This window comes from Mytilinidion resinicola, assembly GCF_010093595.1.
Source record: "Mytilinidion resinicola strain CBS 304.34 unplaced genomic scaffold BDZ99scaffold_30, whole genome shotgun sequence".
NCBI classification, from domain to species: domain Eukaryota; kingdom Fungi; phylum Ascomycota; class Dothideomycetes; order Mytilinidiales; family Mytilinidiaceae; genus Mytilinidion; species Mytilinidion resinicola.
Genome location: NW_022985466.1, coordinates 446736 through 461259, shown reverse-complemented (window position 1 = coordinate 461259; position 14524 = coordinate 446736). Strand labels below are relative to the sequence as shown.

Here is a 14524-nt window from a genome sequence, read left to right as displayed (position 1 = left end):
CCCAAATGTTCCCTGGCGAGGTGTGCGTAGGTCGCAAAATCATGGTACTCTCGCACCACGATATCCAGTGTCGTACTGGAATTGTTCCTCCGGTACACTGTATCCGCGGTTGGATGAATTTGTAGGGTCATCGTTGTAGGGTCGCTGTGTTTGAAGTGGGACTGAATCAAGTCCGAGGACGTGGTCTGGGGCATCAAAAGCCTCCTTGTGGTCCACGTTTTGCATTTGATTATACTTGCCGCGGGAGGTGGCGCGTCGGAAGACATATATGTCCAGGCATGCGGCTGAGAGGGTGGAAACGCTTTGGGACGGTAATCGTTAGCTGTCTGCGAAGATGTAGCTTTGGAGGAGAACTTACAAGCCAAGCAATGTGAAGGAGAAGAGCGCCTTGTAGATTCTGCAAATCATAATGCCGGTTTCGTCCTCCCAGTTGGATTTATTGCACACATGGGACAGGGTGCCGCTGCTCCACCAAGCCAGGAGGGCGAACCCAACGGACCACAGAATGAGAAGGGCGCCATTGAGACAGACGTTCAAGCGAGGGTTTAATCCGCAGCAACAGTGGAGCACTATCGTTGTCGACAAGGCAAGTATTGTTAATAGCGAGACTGCGAGGAGCTGTAATGTGGTGTCAGTACAACGATACGTGCTGAATGGCGCGTACCTAGGGTTTTCGACTTACCAGAATGAAGGTCCACGGTAGACGGTAGTGATCATGTGTGAGATGCCAGAGGAAGTAGAACATGATACCCGCGACTACCATGGAAGACACCAGCTGCGCGCTTCGCAGAAGATGGAATGGTATGAAGGGGTAATGGGTCGGCTTGACTTTGTCTTTGCGCGCCATGGCTGTTGCGTGGGATGCGGGTTCTAGCACGAAATGCACAAAAGATATTGGTATTAATGCGAATGAAAAGGCGCGGTAGCGTCGCAGACTCGTGGTAGAAAAAGGAGAGACGTGGTGGAGTGAAGCTGTGTAGCCTGAGATGGGCGCTTGTCGAAGTTCAGCTGGCTTCAGCCCTGGTCGCACGTGAAACTTGACTGGATAGGCAGACTACGAGCATAATAACTACAATATCAAAATTAGGACCTATCCCTTGGAGGTTCTGTACAAAGGTAACCTTTTTGCTAGTAGCTCTTGCCTAGAACGATTTATCCTATGCCCCGGATTACCCCCGAAATCAACGAGAGGCGCGATCATCATGCCGCCTTTCAGTCCTCCCCTCTCTCGTCCATCCGTCCAATCAGGTCTTGCTGGTCTGCTCTTTGATCAGTCATCTCCAGACCTCACCCTCTGCACCAGTCTGCCGACGGCGGCAGCATCGGCATCGCGTCAGCTTTGATGGTGTATATGGTACGCTATGCCATCGAACGGTAAGCTGCTGAATAATGGACGGCTACGCAAAGGCATAAGAACCGCAAATGCGAAGAACGGCTATCTGTTGGATAATCCGCCATAGCTCATACACATCATGAGTTTTTCAATGGGACTCCCTTGGTCGTCTGGCGAGGAACGGATGCATCAACTTTTACATGTTCCCGACCAAGACAACCCGACATCTTCCTTGTTGACACCTCAGGCATCGTTCCTACTTCAAAGAGCCCCTCTGCTTGCAGTTGGCACTGTAGATGACCATGGACGGCCATGGGCTACCATTTGGGGTGGTGAGCCCGGCTTCTCGCAATCGTTGGGCTCGTCCATTATGGGCACGCGGACAATTGTCGACAGGAAAAACGATCCCGTGGTTCAGATTCTCATCGGAGACCGGGACGATGGGGAGATCGTGAAGAGCGAGGGGCCTGGGAGGATGGTAGCGGGCTTGACAATTGACCTAGTGACCCGAAAGCGAGTTAAAATCTACGGACGAATGGTCGCCGCTGCTCTGGACGCTATGGAAAAGAGTGACGATGATCAGGGCGATGCTGACAACTCCACTTCCGGACAGATTCAATTGGTGGTGAGGATTGAGCAGAGTCTAGGTAAGTTTTCCTGATTCAGTAAAACTCTCAGTGCTGACAGAGGCCCGTGCAGGGAACTGCCCCAAATATTTGAATAAGAAAGACATACGACCGTCTCCTGTAGCATCGGAACTTCTATCACGATCTGCCAATTTACCCATACACGCAATGAAACTTCTGCAAAAATCAGACCTCTTCTTCATTTCCAGTGCCAACGCTGATTACGACATGGACACCAATCACAGAGGAGGTCCCCCCGGATTTGTTCGAGTGCTGCGCAACGACGACGGTGGTGCAGAGCTGGTGTATCCTGAGTATAGTGGCAACAGACTGTATCAGACACTCGGCAACTTGCTAACCAATCCGGTAGCGGGAGTTGTCTTTCCGGATTTCGATTCTGGCGCCGTCTTGTACGTGACTGGGACCACTGAAGTAGTTGTAGGCTCCGCTGCCGCCGAATTGCTCCCTCGGTCGAATTTAGTCGTAAAGATTAAGATCGTAGAAGCCCTTTACGTCCAGAAAGGGCTTCCCTTCCGTGGGACTACTGGAGACTTCTCGCCATACAACCCTAACGTACGATTACTCGCGAAAGAGAGCAGCATCAACGCGGGCCTAAAACAAACTGCTACCAATAGAGCGACGCTTGTGAAGAAGACGCAGATTACGGCTGATATCTACCGGTTTCGATTTACTACGACAAGACCGGAGCCTTACCGCGCCGGCCAATGGGTTGCGTTGGACTTCTCCGAAGAGCTAGACATTGGATACAGTCACATGCGAGACGATGACCCGCAAAGCTTAAACGACGATTTCATCCGGACGTTTACTATATCCTCTCATCCTGGCAATCTACCTTCGAGCGAGTTTGAGATTACTATCAGATCAGTTGGTCGTGTGACCGCGTTTCTCTGTCGCCAGAACGAACGATCGGGCCTGGAAATTCCACTACGGGGGATAGGAGGCGATTTTGCTGTCAAAGAGGATAGCAATAGTCTCATTCCATTCATTGCTGGAGGTATTGGGATCACGCCTCTGCTGGCTCAGCTTCCAGATCTACCTCTTGATCGGCTTCGACTGTTTTGGTCCTTACGTGCTGGTGATCTAACACTGGCGTTGGACGCACTTGAAACTTATCCTAGGCTCCATTCCCAGACAACCTTATTCGTGACGGGATCAATAAATCAAGGGATGGAAGAGAAATTGACGTCAATCGGCGCCAAGCTTGAAAAGAGAAGAATACTCGCCGAGGATTTGAGGACAGTTGATGCTGAAACTTGGTACTTTTGCACGGGATCTGTACTGCGGAAGGCATTGCTGGGATGGCTGAAAGGTCGGACGCCTGTATTTGAGGATTTCAACTTTTAGTAACCTGTAGTCGCTATAATACCAATAATTGCAGGGGAGGGATAATCATACACCCCCTAATCACTCCACGTACACCCCCTTTTCACTCCATGTACACCCCTTCCCCTAGTCACTTCACCACCTTATGATTAGCTCGGAGCACCGCGGGGCTTCCTCCGGTAATTCACGTTTACGTCTCTCTGCACGTACGTGAGGCTATACATAAGGCTACGTAAATGGGCATGGCTATACAGCCTCTCCGTTTTACGGCGCATCCTTTCTGATTCGCATAGCCTCACGTACGGCCTTATGTACGGCCTCACATACGGCTATATAGCCTTTCCGAATTGTATAGCTATGCGCGCAGCCTTTCTAATTTGTGCAGCTGTATATACAGCCGTACGTGAATCCATAGGTGAGTTATACAAATCGGAAAGGATGCGCCGTAAAACGGAGGGGCTGTCTAGCCATGCCCATTCACGTAGCCGTATGTATAGCTTCACGTACGAGCTCACGTACGGCCTTATATACAACATCACGTGCAGAGAGAGACGCAAACGTGAATGCCCGGAGGAGACTCCGCGCTGATCCAAGCCAATTAGAAGGTGGTGAAGTGACTAGGGGGTAGGGGGATATGATTATCCCTCCCCTGATTGTAAACATCTTTCAATTTTCCTGACAGAAGGCTCGGTAATTTGTGTAAAGTAGAAGCAGATTGTAAGGTTTATTAATAGCATAAGCGTTATATCCTTACGCATAATGCTCTTAACACTACTAAACTATACGCGTTTAAGCAAGATATAAGAAACGTTAGATAACGTTATAGAAGTGTTAGAGGACGATTTATAAGCGCTTTATAGTGCTGTATATATGTATATATACAAGTCCGCTGCTGTTAATCTATAATAGAATATAAACAATATAATTCCTTTCTATCTATCTATCTTTCTATCTATCTATCTTTCTATCTATACATCGACTCTATACCTTTAACACAGCTATTGCAGTTTAACTGCATTAAAGCAACCTCTGTAAATTGCGAAGATAATATATATTAGGGGTGCCCTAAATAGAGGTTTTAGGATAATAATTAGCTTTTATTATATAAGTAATTTAATATACTATAAAAGTCTTAAGGCACACTAAATCTCTACTCTATTAGCATGCAGGTAAGGCTATATAGCAGTTAATATATATAGTTCTTAACTGTAAGTTATATATATAATTCTAAAAAATATTTATATTTTAATATTATAAGCTTACTTTATTATAAAAGAGAATATAGCCTTTAAAAACACAATGCAATCGACCTCGCAGCCGCTTGGAATTACGGCCTAAGGCAAGCCCCTAGGGCTACTTAAGGCCCTACAAGCTATGCAACGAACTCTTAGAGCTCCGCAAGCAGCGGCGGCGGCGTTGCAGTCGATTTATGCGTTGCGACCCCTAATCCGCAGCACCTGCAGCAATAACAGCATTACCTATATTAATAACAACAACCTTAACCCTAAAACTAAACCAAATACAACAACCCGAAGCCTACCGGAAACGCCTACTAAAGCGTCTAAAGCACCCTTAATAAAGCGCGATAACTATAGGCCAGCCTATAGAATAAGCTACCTTAACCTGCAGATATAGATAGACTATATTATATATTCTAGGAATTTGTCGGACGCGTAATATTTAACTTTATAGGCGTATTGGCCGAACTTTAATAAACGCTATAGGTATAATTAATAAAGAAGATAGAGAAAATAGAAAAGGAAGTACGCGCACTGTTAACGCAGGGCAAAATATACGCTGTAGCGGTAGCAGGAACAACACTAGCTACTATACTAAATAGATAGATAGGGCAGTAAAATAGAGGGATTAGGCAGTAAAATAGAGGGATTAGGCAGTAAAATAGAGGGATTAGGCAGTAAAATAGAAAGGCTACAGGAAATAAAACACTAATAGCACAGCCTATAGAGGTCTATAAGATTACTATCTATATTAAAAATAATAATAAATAAGCCACTACTAAAGATAATATAAACGCAACTATTACTAGTAAGCTTTAGGCAGGCGGCCCTTTAGATATAACCTTGATATATAGCGTAAAAAAGCTCTAGAGTAGGAATATAACAGCGTATATAGCTAATAAAGCTATAAAAAAACGCCTATTAAAAAAGAGGGAGTAGGTATAGGTGCTAGCTAAGTCGGCGCATATATAACTCCCTGCTATACTAATTAAGGTGCACAGAGTGCCTAAGGATATAGTTCTAGACAGCCTAGGGCTAAAAGAGGCTATTATTATAGCTAATATATCTATTAACCCGGGCCTTATTATAGAAAGAATTATATAGAAGAATAAAAAGGGTATCTAAGCAGTATAGGATAACCCTAACTACTGCGCTAGCTCGGCTATTATTAGTATGCGTATAAAAGAGATAGCAGATACTATAATAGTAAAAGAGCTTATTATAAACGGCCGGCTGCTAATAGTATTAAGGTATAAGGCAAGCTTTATTACTATATAGTGCCTTAAATACTAGGGCTATAGCTATATAGCTAAGTACTATAAAAAGAATATCTAATATATAAACTGCGCAGGAGAATATAATACTAGAAAATATAATAATCCGGGTATTAAAAAGTGCGCTAACTATAAGAGAAGCTACCTAGTATATAGTATAGAATATAACGTCCGGAAAAGGGCCTAGCTATAGGCCTTAGTAAAGTAATAGGCTACACCAGCTTAATATAATACTAATAGAAATATAAGCCTATATAAATACTAAGCACTACTAGAAGTATATAGCTAGTACTAGTAGTTAAAGCAGAGCTGCTTCTACCTTTTTAAGAAACTTTTTCTAAGTTTTTTAGCTTTTATTTATATTATACTATATAATAGTAAGGTTAGTAGGTTATTCTATTATTAATTAAGGTCTATAGCGGTGTTTTTAGTAGAGCAGGCCCTGCTAGTTTCCTTATATAGCTAGCAGTCTATATTTTTTTTCTAGAAAAATAGAACCTATATAATATTAGGCTGTATAAGCTATAAAAGCCCTTTAGCCCCTCTATATACTATTAACTAGGTGGCCTAGGTAGTAGGCTATAATTGCTATATAGGTTGCTCCGCAAAATAGATAAATTAACCCCTTAGATAGGTTAAATAACCTAAGGTAAAATAGGTAGGTTATTCTATAAAATAGATAGATTATACTAAATAGGAAGTCTACTATATTATATTAAACAGTTTCTGCTATTTTAGGTTATTATTAGTTTAGCTAATATTTTTTAGCAGCCTGCTAGAGCCCTTTCTAGCTACTTTTAAAGTTAGCTTTAGTTCTATACTACTATATAGTATAGGGCTATCTGCCTTCCCTTTTTTAGATTAGGACTAAGGTATTATTTAGGTTATATATAGTAAAAGTAGAAGTATATAATACTTTATATAAAATCCTACTACCTTTTTTATAGAAAAAGCCTAAATATAAAGATATATATATATATTAATAAAGCCCTAGAAATAAACTAATAGTTAGTTATATACTACTTACTAGACCTAATTACCCTATTTTTTTTAAAATATAGCAGAGGAAGAAATCTATATATATAATATCTATAACCTATACCCTAATAGTATTATAGTAAAAGGAATACTAAAATCGTAATTTAACCTATATTATTATATAGGCGTTCCTTTCCGTTTTATTCGAACTATAAGGCCTATATAAGAGTAAGAATTACGTTTATTACTAGTGCAGCGGCGTTGCGTTATAGCTAGAGGTCGTTTTTAGAAACGTTGTCCTTAACGCCGCTAGAATAGCAGAGTTTTTACGGGTTTTAGCGGCTTGCTACTACTAAACTTAATACCTATAGATAATAGAAAGATAAATAGAAGGTTGTTATCTATAACTATCCGATATTCTATTACCTAGAATACTAACCTAGGGCTACACCTAGTGCCTGTATTTACTGGCAAAGTAATAGGTTTTTATTCTAATAGGATAATAGAACACCTCTATACCGGCCACGTTGGAAGCCCTTATATCTATAACCTAATAATACCGGAACTAGAAGGACTAGGGAAGTAAGAGTAAAAATAGTGGCGGTTTAGTTAGTAGATAATAAGGGGTAATAGCTGCGCGGCGTTAAGTTATTATAGTAACCTTTTATTTGCAAGATACGGTCGGCCTATTATTATAAAAACGTTATAGGTAACGCGAAAAGGCTGCTAGTGCCCGGGCTGGCGGCTATAGGGCGTGGTATATAATAGCAGCAATAGTTAGCTCCAGGCCTTTACGGATGCCTGGTAGACTTATAATAGGCGCTAGTAGAATAGGAAGTATATAAAGTATATATATATTTTTCCTATTTTAGTCCTTTTATATACGGCTGTATAAGCTCCGGCTTATATAGTGCCTTTATATAGCAAGGATATAGTAGGGGGTATACGTGCATACTTTCTATTTTATACGGCTGCGCGGGCTAGGCCTATACAGCGCCTCTGCAGAACGGGAAGTATATATATTCTTTACGGCCTTCCTGTTTTACTAGCGGCCATCGTATAGGGAGGAGGATTAACACCTTACTAGTAATACTATTTATATAGCCCGAAAAAACGGATACGCGTGTCGGTTTATTAAAAGGCAGAGGTAAGCTATAAAATAGGCTTAAGAAGTAAATTAGGTATATACAGGCGGGAGATAGTTTAATCTAGGCCGGATACTATAGAAGCACTCTATATAGAAAACTATAGTAAGAAAGCTAGGTAGGTAGCTTTATATTTACAACTTGCTATATATTTAGCTAGCTAAATATAATATACCTGGACTGTAAAACCCGGACAGATTTAGGAAAACGCATTATAATAGCTTATTCTATAGTAGACTTAATAAATCTACTATATATCCTTAATAGCTATATAATAATAAAAAGAGCGCTTAGCGCTATATACCGCAGAAGACGGGGTTTTTATCTAAACGCTGTATAGTAGTAAACGGTTTTTCCTTATAAACTAGCCTAGATAGAATAGCTATATAAACCCTAATAAAAGCTATACTAGCGTAATAGAATTTAATAATAATAATAATAAGGCTTACTATTAAAAACTTTATAGCAGAACCTATTATAGTTACTATAAAAATACTGCAGAGCTTTTTTCTATTACTAATACTTTTCCTTTTTTTTACTAGTATACTTTTACTAATACTATAGTATAGTAATATAATAGCCTATAGGTTTATTAATAATATAAATATTTTTATATAATATATTCTACTACTAAGCTAGCTAAACTACTAAGCCGGCTACTTTTCCTTAGTATAACTAATACTATATTTATACAGCAATATATTAATAACGCAGTAATTATCTATTTTAGTAAAAAGGCAGTATTAATCTTGCGCTTTAAGCCTTTACTTCTAGTTAATTTAGGACTATATAACGCGCTGCAGCAGCCTTTAATATATAATATTAGCGGCTCTCTAATTAGCTCTATAGAATTATATTTTAATCTTAATTATAACTAAACTACTTAAAGCTTACTATAACCGAAAAGTATATAATTATATAATATATTCTTAACCTAAACTTATAAGGATTTGCGCCCTAGTTATATAAGGTGGCAGATATAGCAGATAAAGTACTAGCTGTATATAGTAGGATACTAGTAGGTAAAAACTAGACTTAATAGTTTATATCTTATATAAAGGAGCTTAAAATAGCTTTTAATTAGGTAAAAAACTGCTAGAGAATACTTTAGGAAGACCTAAAGGTTATTAATATATAGTTTACTTTTATATAAAAAACTATAGCTAAGTATAGTATTTACCTAGATAATATCTATAACTTTAATAAAACTAGTTTTTAAATAGATATAATTAGTATAATAAAGGTTATTATAGGTTTAGAGAAATATATAAGGCCTAATTTTATTTAATTAGGTAACTAAGAATAGGTTATAGTTATCTAGAGTATCTGCGCTGCCGGATATATAACCCTACTATTTATTATCTATAAAAAACGCGTTTATATCTCTATATAGTATAAAAAAGTAGAAATACTATATAATTAAAAGCTTTCTATTTCTAAAAACGGCTGGACTAATAATAAGCTTAGTTTTAAGTAGTTAAAGCACTTTAACATATATATAAAGGCGCGTTAAATAGGATTATATAGGTTGCTAATTTTGGACGGCTATAAAAGCCACCTTAACTAAGATTTTAAAAATTATTATATTAAATAATAAATCCTTAACGTATTCCACCACCGAGCCGGCCAAACCACCGAGCCGGCCACTTTTCCTTAGCACAACCAACACTATATTCACACAGCAATACATCAACAACGCAGCGATTATCTATCTTAGTAAGAAGGCAGTATTAATCTCGCGCTTTAAGCCTTTACCTCTGGTTAATTTAGGACTATACAACGCGCTGCAGCAGCCTTTAACGTACAATATCAGCGGCTCTCTAATCGGCTCCACGGAATTATATTTCGACCTTAATTACAACTAAACTGCCTAAAGCTTACTGCGACCGAAGAGCACACGATTATACGATATATCCTTAACCTAGACTCGCGAGGATTTGCGCCCCGGTTGTGTAAGGTGGCAGATATAGCAGATAAAGTACTAGCTGCGCGTAGTAGGACACTAGTAGGCAAGAACTAGACTTAACAGTTTATATCTTATATAAAGGAGCTTAAAATAGCTTTTAATCGGGTAAAGGACCGCTAGAAAATACTCTAGGAAGACCTAGAGGTTATTAATATATAGTTTACTCTTATGCAAAAGACTATAGCTAAGTATAGCATCCACCTAGATAATATCTATAACTTTAATAAAACTGGCTTTTAAATAGGTATAATTAGTATAATAAAGGTTGTTACAGGTTTAGAGAAATATATAAGGCCTAATCTTATTTAACTAGGCAACCGAGAGTGGGTTATAGTTATCTAGAGCATCTATACTGCCGGATATATAACCCTACTATTTATTATCTATAAAAAACGCGTTTATATCTCTATATAGTATAAGGAAGCAGAAATACTATATAATTAGAAGCTCTCTATCTCTAAGAACGGCTGGACTAATAATAAGCTTAGTTTTAAGTAGTTAAAGCACTTTAATATATATATAAAGGCGCGTTAGGTAGGGTTATATAGGTTGCTAATTTTAGACGGCTATAAAAGCCACCTTAACTAAGATTTTAAGGATTATTACGTTAAATAATAAATCCTTACCCTCTATATACCTGCGCATTTATTATATATACTTTAGCTACTTAATATAGTATGCTTCTCGCTATTAAAGCTAAAGTACTCTTAATATATATAAGACTTAGCACGCCGACGCGTCTACTATATTAATAAAGAAGGCTTCCTACTAGCCTTTAAAGACGCGTTTTTTAATATATTTATATATAAGAACTATAAAAAGGCCTTTAAGGCCTCTAGATTAGTTCCTATTAACACGCAGGTAGTTTTTAATCGCCTTAATATATAGTTACGGACCCTACTACTAGCACCCCTACTAGAAACACTATAGCAATTAAAAACCCTAAGCAATATATATAAATTTAGATTATAGTTAAGGCTAGTAAGTAATTCCTTTATATAGTTACTAATAACCGCCTAAAAAGGCTTCTTAAAGCTTATTAAAGGAGCCGAAGAAATGCTAACGTAGTCGGCAAGCTAGTAGGCCATGCAAGCTAGTAGGCCACCCAATTTTTGGTGCGATTTAGACCTTTTAGCACCCCAGCAATCTTAATAACCACGAGATATAAAGTATAGCTTTAAGATTGCATATACTATCTAGCTTATTTTAATAGCTAAAAGAATATTTAGAGCAGTATAGCAGCGTAATCCTATTATATTATAGGTATTACTTGATTTTAGGGGCCAAAACTAGGCAATATTTTACTGCGGCTAAACAGGGCTATTAAGAGATCTAAAAAATTAACAGATAATATTAAAATAACCACGGATATTATTATCCTAAGTTATAACCTGGAATATTCTGTGATTGTTAAGATTGCTGGGGTGCTAAAAGGTCTAAATCGCACCAATAATTGGGTGGCCCACTAGCTTGCATGGCCCACTAGCTTGCCGACTACGTTATATAAAAATATGCTTATTAAAGCCCGGGTTAAAGAGCTTAAAGAGCAACTAGCAGAGATAACCAAGCGTAAAGGTTATAAAAGAAAGCAAATCCAGACTGGCGGTATAATAGAGTATAGTACAGCAGCGTTATATATAGCTGCTAAAGTGTCTAGAGCATTTAATCTATAGAAAAAGGTGGGTAGTAGAGATGGTGTAAATAGGGCTCTACTAGCTTAACGGCGCTATGGAAACTGTAGAGAGGCTGGGCATAATACGCGTATATATAAAAAGGATTAAGAAGCTTCTTCTAAATCTAATCTAAGTGTGTTGTACACAAGTTCTATAGCTGGTTGCGAATAAATTAACTGCGCGCACATGGTGTTGGTTGTGCCAAGGAAAAGTGGCCGGCTCGGTGGTTTGGCCGGCTCGGTGGTTTAGCCGGCTCGGTAGTGGAATACGTTACCCTTTATATACCTACGCATTTATTATATATACTTTAGCTACTTAATATAGTATACTTTTTACTATTAAAGCTAAAGTACTCTTAATATATATAAAACTTAGTACGCCGACGCGTTTACTATATTAATAAAGAAGGCTTTTTACTAGCCTTTAAAAACGCGTTTTTTAATATATTTATATATAAAAACTATAAGAAGGCCTTTAAGGCCTCTAGATTAGTTCCTATTAACGCGTAGGTAGTTTTTAATCGCCTTAATATACGGTTATAAACCCTACTACTAGCAATTCTACTAGAAATACTATAGTAATTAAAAACCCTAAGTAATATATATAAATTTAGATTATAGTTAAGGCTAGTAAGTAATTCCTTTATATAGTTACTAATAACCGCCTAAAAAGGCTTCTTAAAGCTTATTAAAGGAGCCGAAAAAATACTACACGAAAATATACTTATTAAAGCCCGGGTTAAAAAGCTTAAAAAGTAACTAGTAGAAATAACTAAGCGTAAAGGTTATAAAAGAAAGCAAATCTAGACTAGTAGTATAATAGAGTATAGTACAGCAGTATTATATATAGCTGCTAAAGTATCTAGAGTATCTAATCTATAGAAAAAGGTAGGTAGTAAAAATAGTATAAATAGGGCTTTATTAGCTTAACAGCGCTATAGAAACTATAAAAAGGCTAGGTATAATACGTGTACGTGTAAAAAGAATTAAAAAGCTTTTTCTAAATCTAATCTAAGTATATTATATATAAGTTCTATAGCTAGTTGTAAATAAATTAACTGCGCGTATATAGTATTAGTTATACTAAGGAAAAGTAGCCGGCTTAGTAGTTTAGCCAGCTTAGTAGTAGAATATATTATAGTAAAAATATAGAAAAAAACTATAGAACTATTAAATAGGCGTATAACTAGTATATAAAGTAGGTAAAAAAGTATAGAGTAGTTTTTACGCTAGATAAATACTACCTAATATACTTTATAAAAGCCTATAAGTTTATTAATATAAAAGCTATAACGTATTCCACTACTAAGCCGGCTAAACTACTAAGCCGGCTACTTTTCCTTAGCATAACTAATACTATATACGCGCAGTTAATTTATTTACAACTAGCTATAGAACTTATATATAATATACTTAGATTAGATTTAGAAGAAGCTTCTTAATCCTTTTTATATATACGCGTATTATACCTAGCCTCTCTATAGTTTCTATAGCGCCGTTAAGCTAGTAGAGCCCTATTTACACTATTTCTATTACCTATTTTTTTCCGTAGATTAAATGCTCTAAATACTTTAGCAGCTATATATAACGCTGCTATACTATACTCTATTATACTGCTAGTCTAGATTTGCTTTTTTTTACAACTTTTACGCTTAGTTATTTCTACTAGTTACTTTTTAAGCTTTTTAACCCGGGCTTTAATAAGTATATTTTTGTGTAGTATTTCTTCGGCTCCTTTAATAAGCTTTAAGAAGCCTTTTTAGGCGGTTATTAGTAACTATATAAAGGAATTACTTACTAGCCTTAACTATAATCTAAATTCGTATATATTACTTAGGGTTTTTAATTACTATAGTGTTTTTAGTAGAGGTGCTAGTAGTAGGGTCCGTAACTATATATTAAGGCGATTAAAAACTACCTGCGCGTTAATAGGAACTAATCTAGAGGCCTTAAAGGCCTTCTTATAGTTTTTATATATAAACACGTTAAAAAACGCATTTTTAAAGGCTGGTAGAAAGCCTTTTTTATTAATATAGTAGACGCGTCGGCGTGCTAAGTTTTATATACGTTAAAAGTACTTTAGCTTTAATAGCGAGAAGTATACTATATTAAGTAGCTAAAGTATATATAATAAATACGCAGGTATATAGAGGGTAAGAATTTATTATTTAATATAATAATTCTTAAAATCTTAGTTAAGATAGCTTTTATAGCCGTCTAAAATCAGCAACCTATATAACCCTACCTAACGCTCCTTTATATACGTGTTAAAGTGCTTTAACTACTTAAGACTAAGCTTATTATTAGTCCAGCCGTTCTTAGAAATAGAAAGCTTCTAATTATATAGTATCTCTGCTTTTTTATACTATATAGAGATATAAACGCGTTCTTTATAGATAATAAATAGTAGGGTTATATATCCGGCAGCGCAGATGCTCTAGATAACTATAACCTACTTTTAATTGCCTAGTTAAATAAGATTAGGCCTTATATATTTTTCTAAACCTATAATAACCTTTATTATACTAATTATACCTATTTAAAAGCTAGTTTTATTAAAGTTATAGATATTATCTAGGTAAATACTATACTTAGCTATAGTTTCTTATATAAAAGTAAACTATATATTATTATTATTATTAAATTCTATTACGCTGGTGTAGCTCCCGTTAGGGTTTATACAGCTGTTCTATCTAGGCTAGTTTATAAGGAGAAACCGTTTGCTGCTATACAGCGTTCGGATGAAAACCCCGTCCTCTGCGGTGTATAGCGCTAAGCGCTCTTTTCGTTATTATATAGCTATTAGGGATATATAGTAGATCTATTAAGTCTACTATAGAATAAGCTATTGTAATACGTTTTCCTAAATCTGTTCGGGTTTTGCAGTCGTCCTTCTAAAGTAAACTATATATTAATAACCTCTAGGTTTTCCTAGAATATTCTCTAGT

At 37.1% G+C, this 14524-nt stretch overlaps 4 protein-coding genes across 4 annotated transcripts; 2 read left to right on the top strand and 2 right to left on the bottom strand.

Annotated features, from left to right (window-relative positions):
• Positions 1-39: 39 nt before the first annotated feature.
• BDZ99DRAFT_401168 (uncharacterized protein) lies at positions 40-847 on the bottom strand (the record flags this gene model as incomplete). The annotated part of the gene is made up of 3 exons (XM_033716213.1): positions 40-301; positions 359-618; positions 683-847. The coding sequence occupies 3 exons, from the start codon at positions 845-847 to the stop codon at positions 40-42; spliced, it is 687 nt and encodes a 228-aa protein (XP_033569797.1).
• Positions 848-1472: 625 nt separating this feature from the next.
• On the top strand, positions 1473-3324 carry BDZ99DRAFT_401048 (uncharacterized protein; the record flags this gene model as incomplete). The annotated part of the gene is made up of 2 exons (XM_033716206.1): positions 1473-1980; positions 2033-3324. The coding sequence occupies 2 exons, from the start codon at positions 1473-1475 to the stop codon at positions 3322-3324; spliced, it is 1800 nt and encodes a 599-aa protein (XP_033569796.1).
• Positions 3325-10624: 7300 nt separating this feature from the next.
• BDZ99DRAFT_401011 (uncharacterized protein) lies at positions 10625-10792 on the top strand (the record flags this gene model as incomplete). Its single annotated transcript, XM_033716203.1, has 1 exon — positions 10625-10792. A coding segment is annotated over one exon (168 nt), but the record flags the coding sequence as incomplete, so codon positions are not given.
• Positions 10793-13467: 2675 nt separating this feature from the next.
• BDZ99DRAFT_400969 (uncharacterized protein) lies at positions 13468-13635 on the bottom strand (the record flags this gene model as incomplete). Its single annotated transcript, XM_033716196.1, has 1 exon — positions 13468-13635. A coding segment is annotated over one exon (168 nt), but the record flags the coding sequence as incomplete, so codon positions are not given.
• Between the last annotated feature and the right edge of the window lie 889 nt (positions 13636-14524).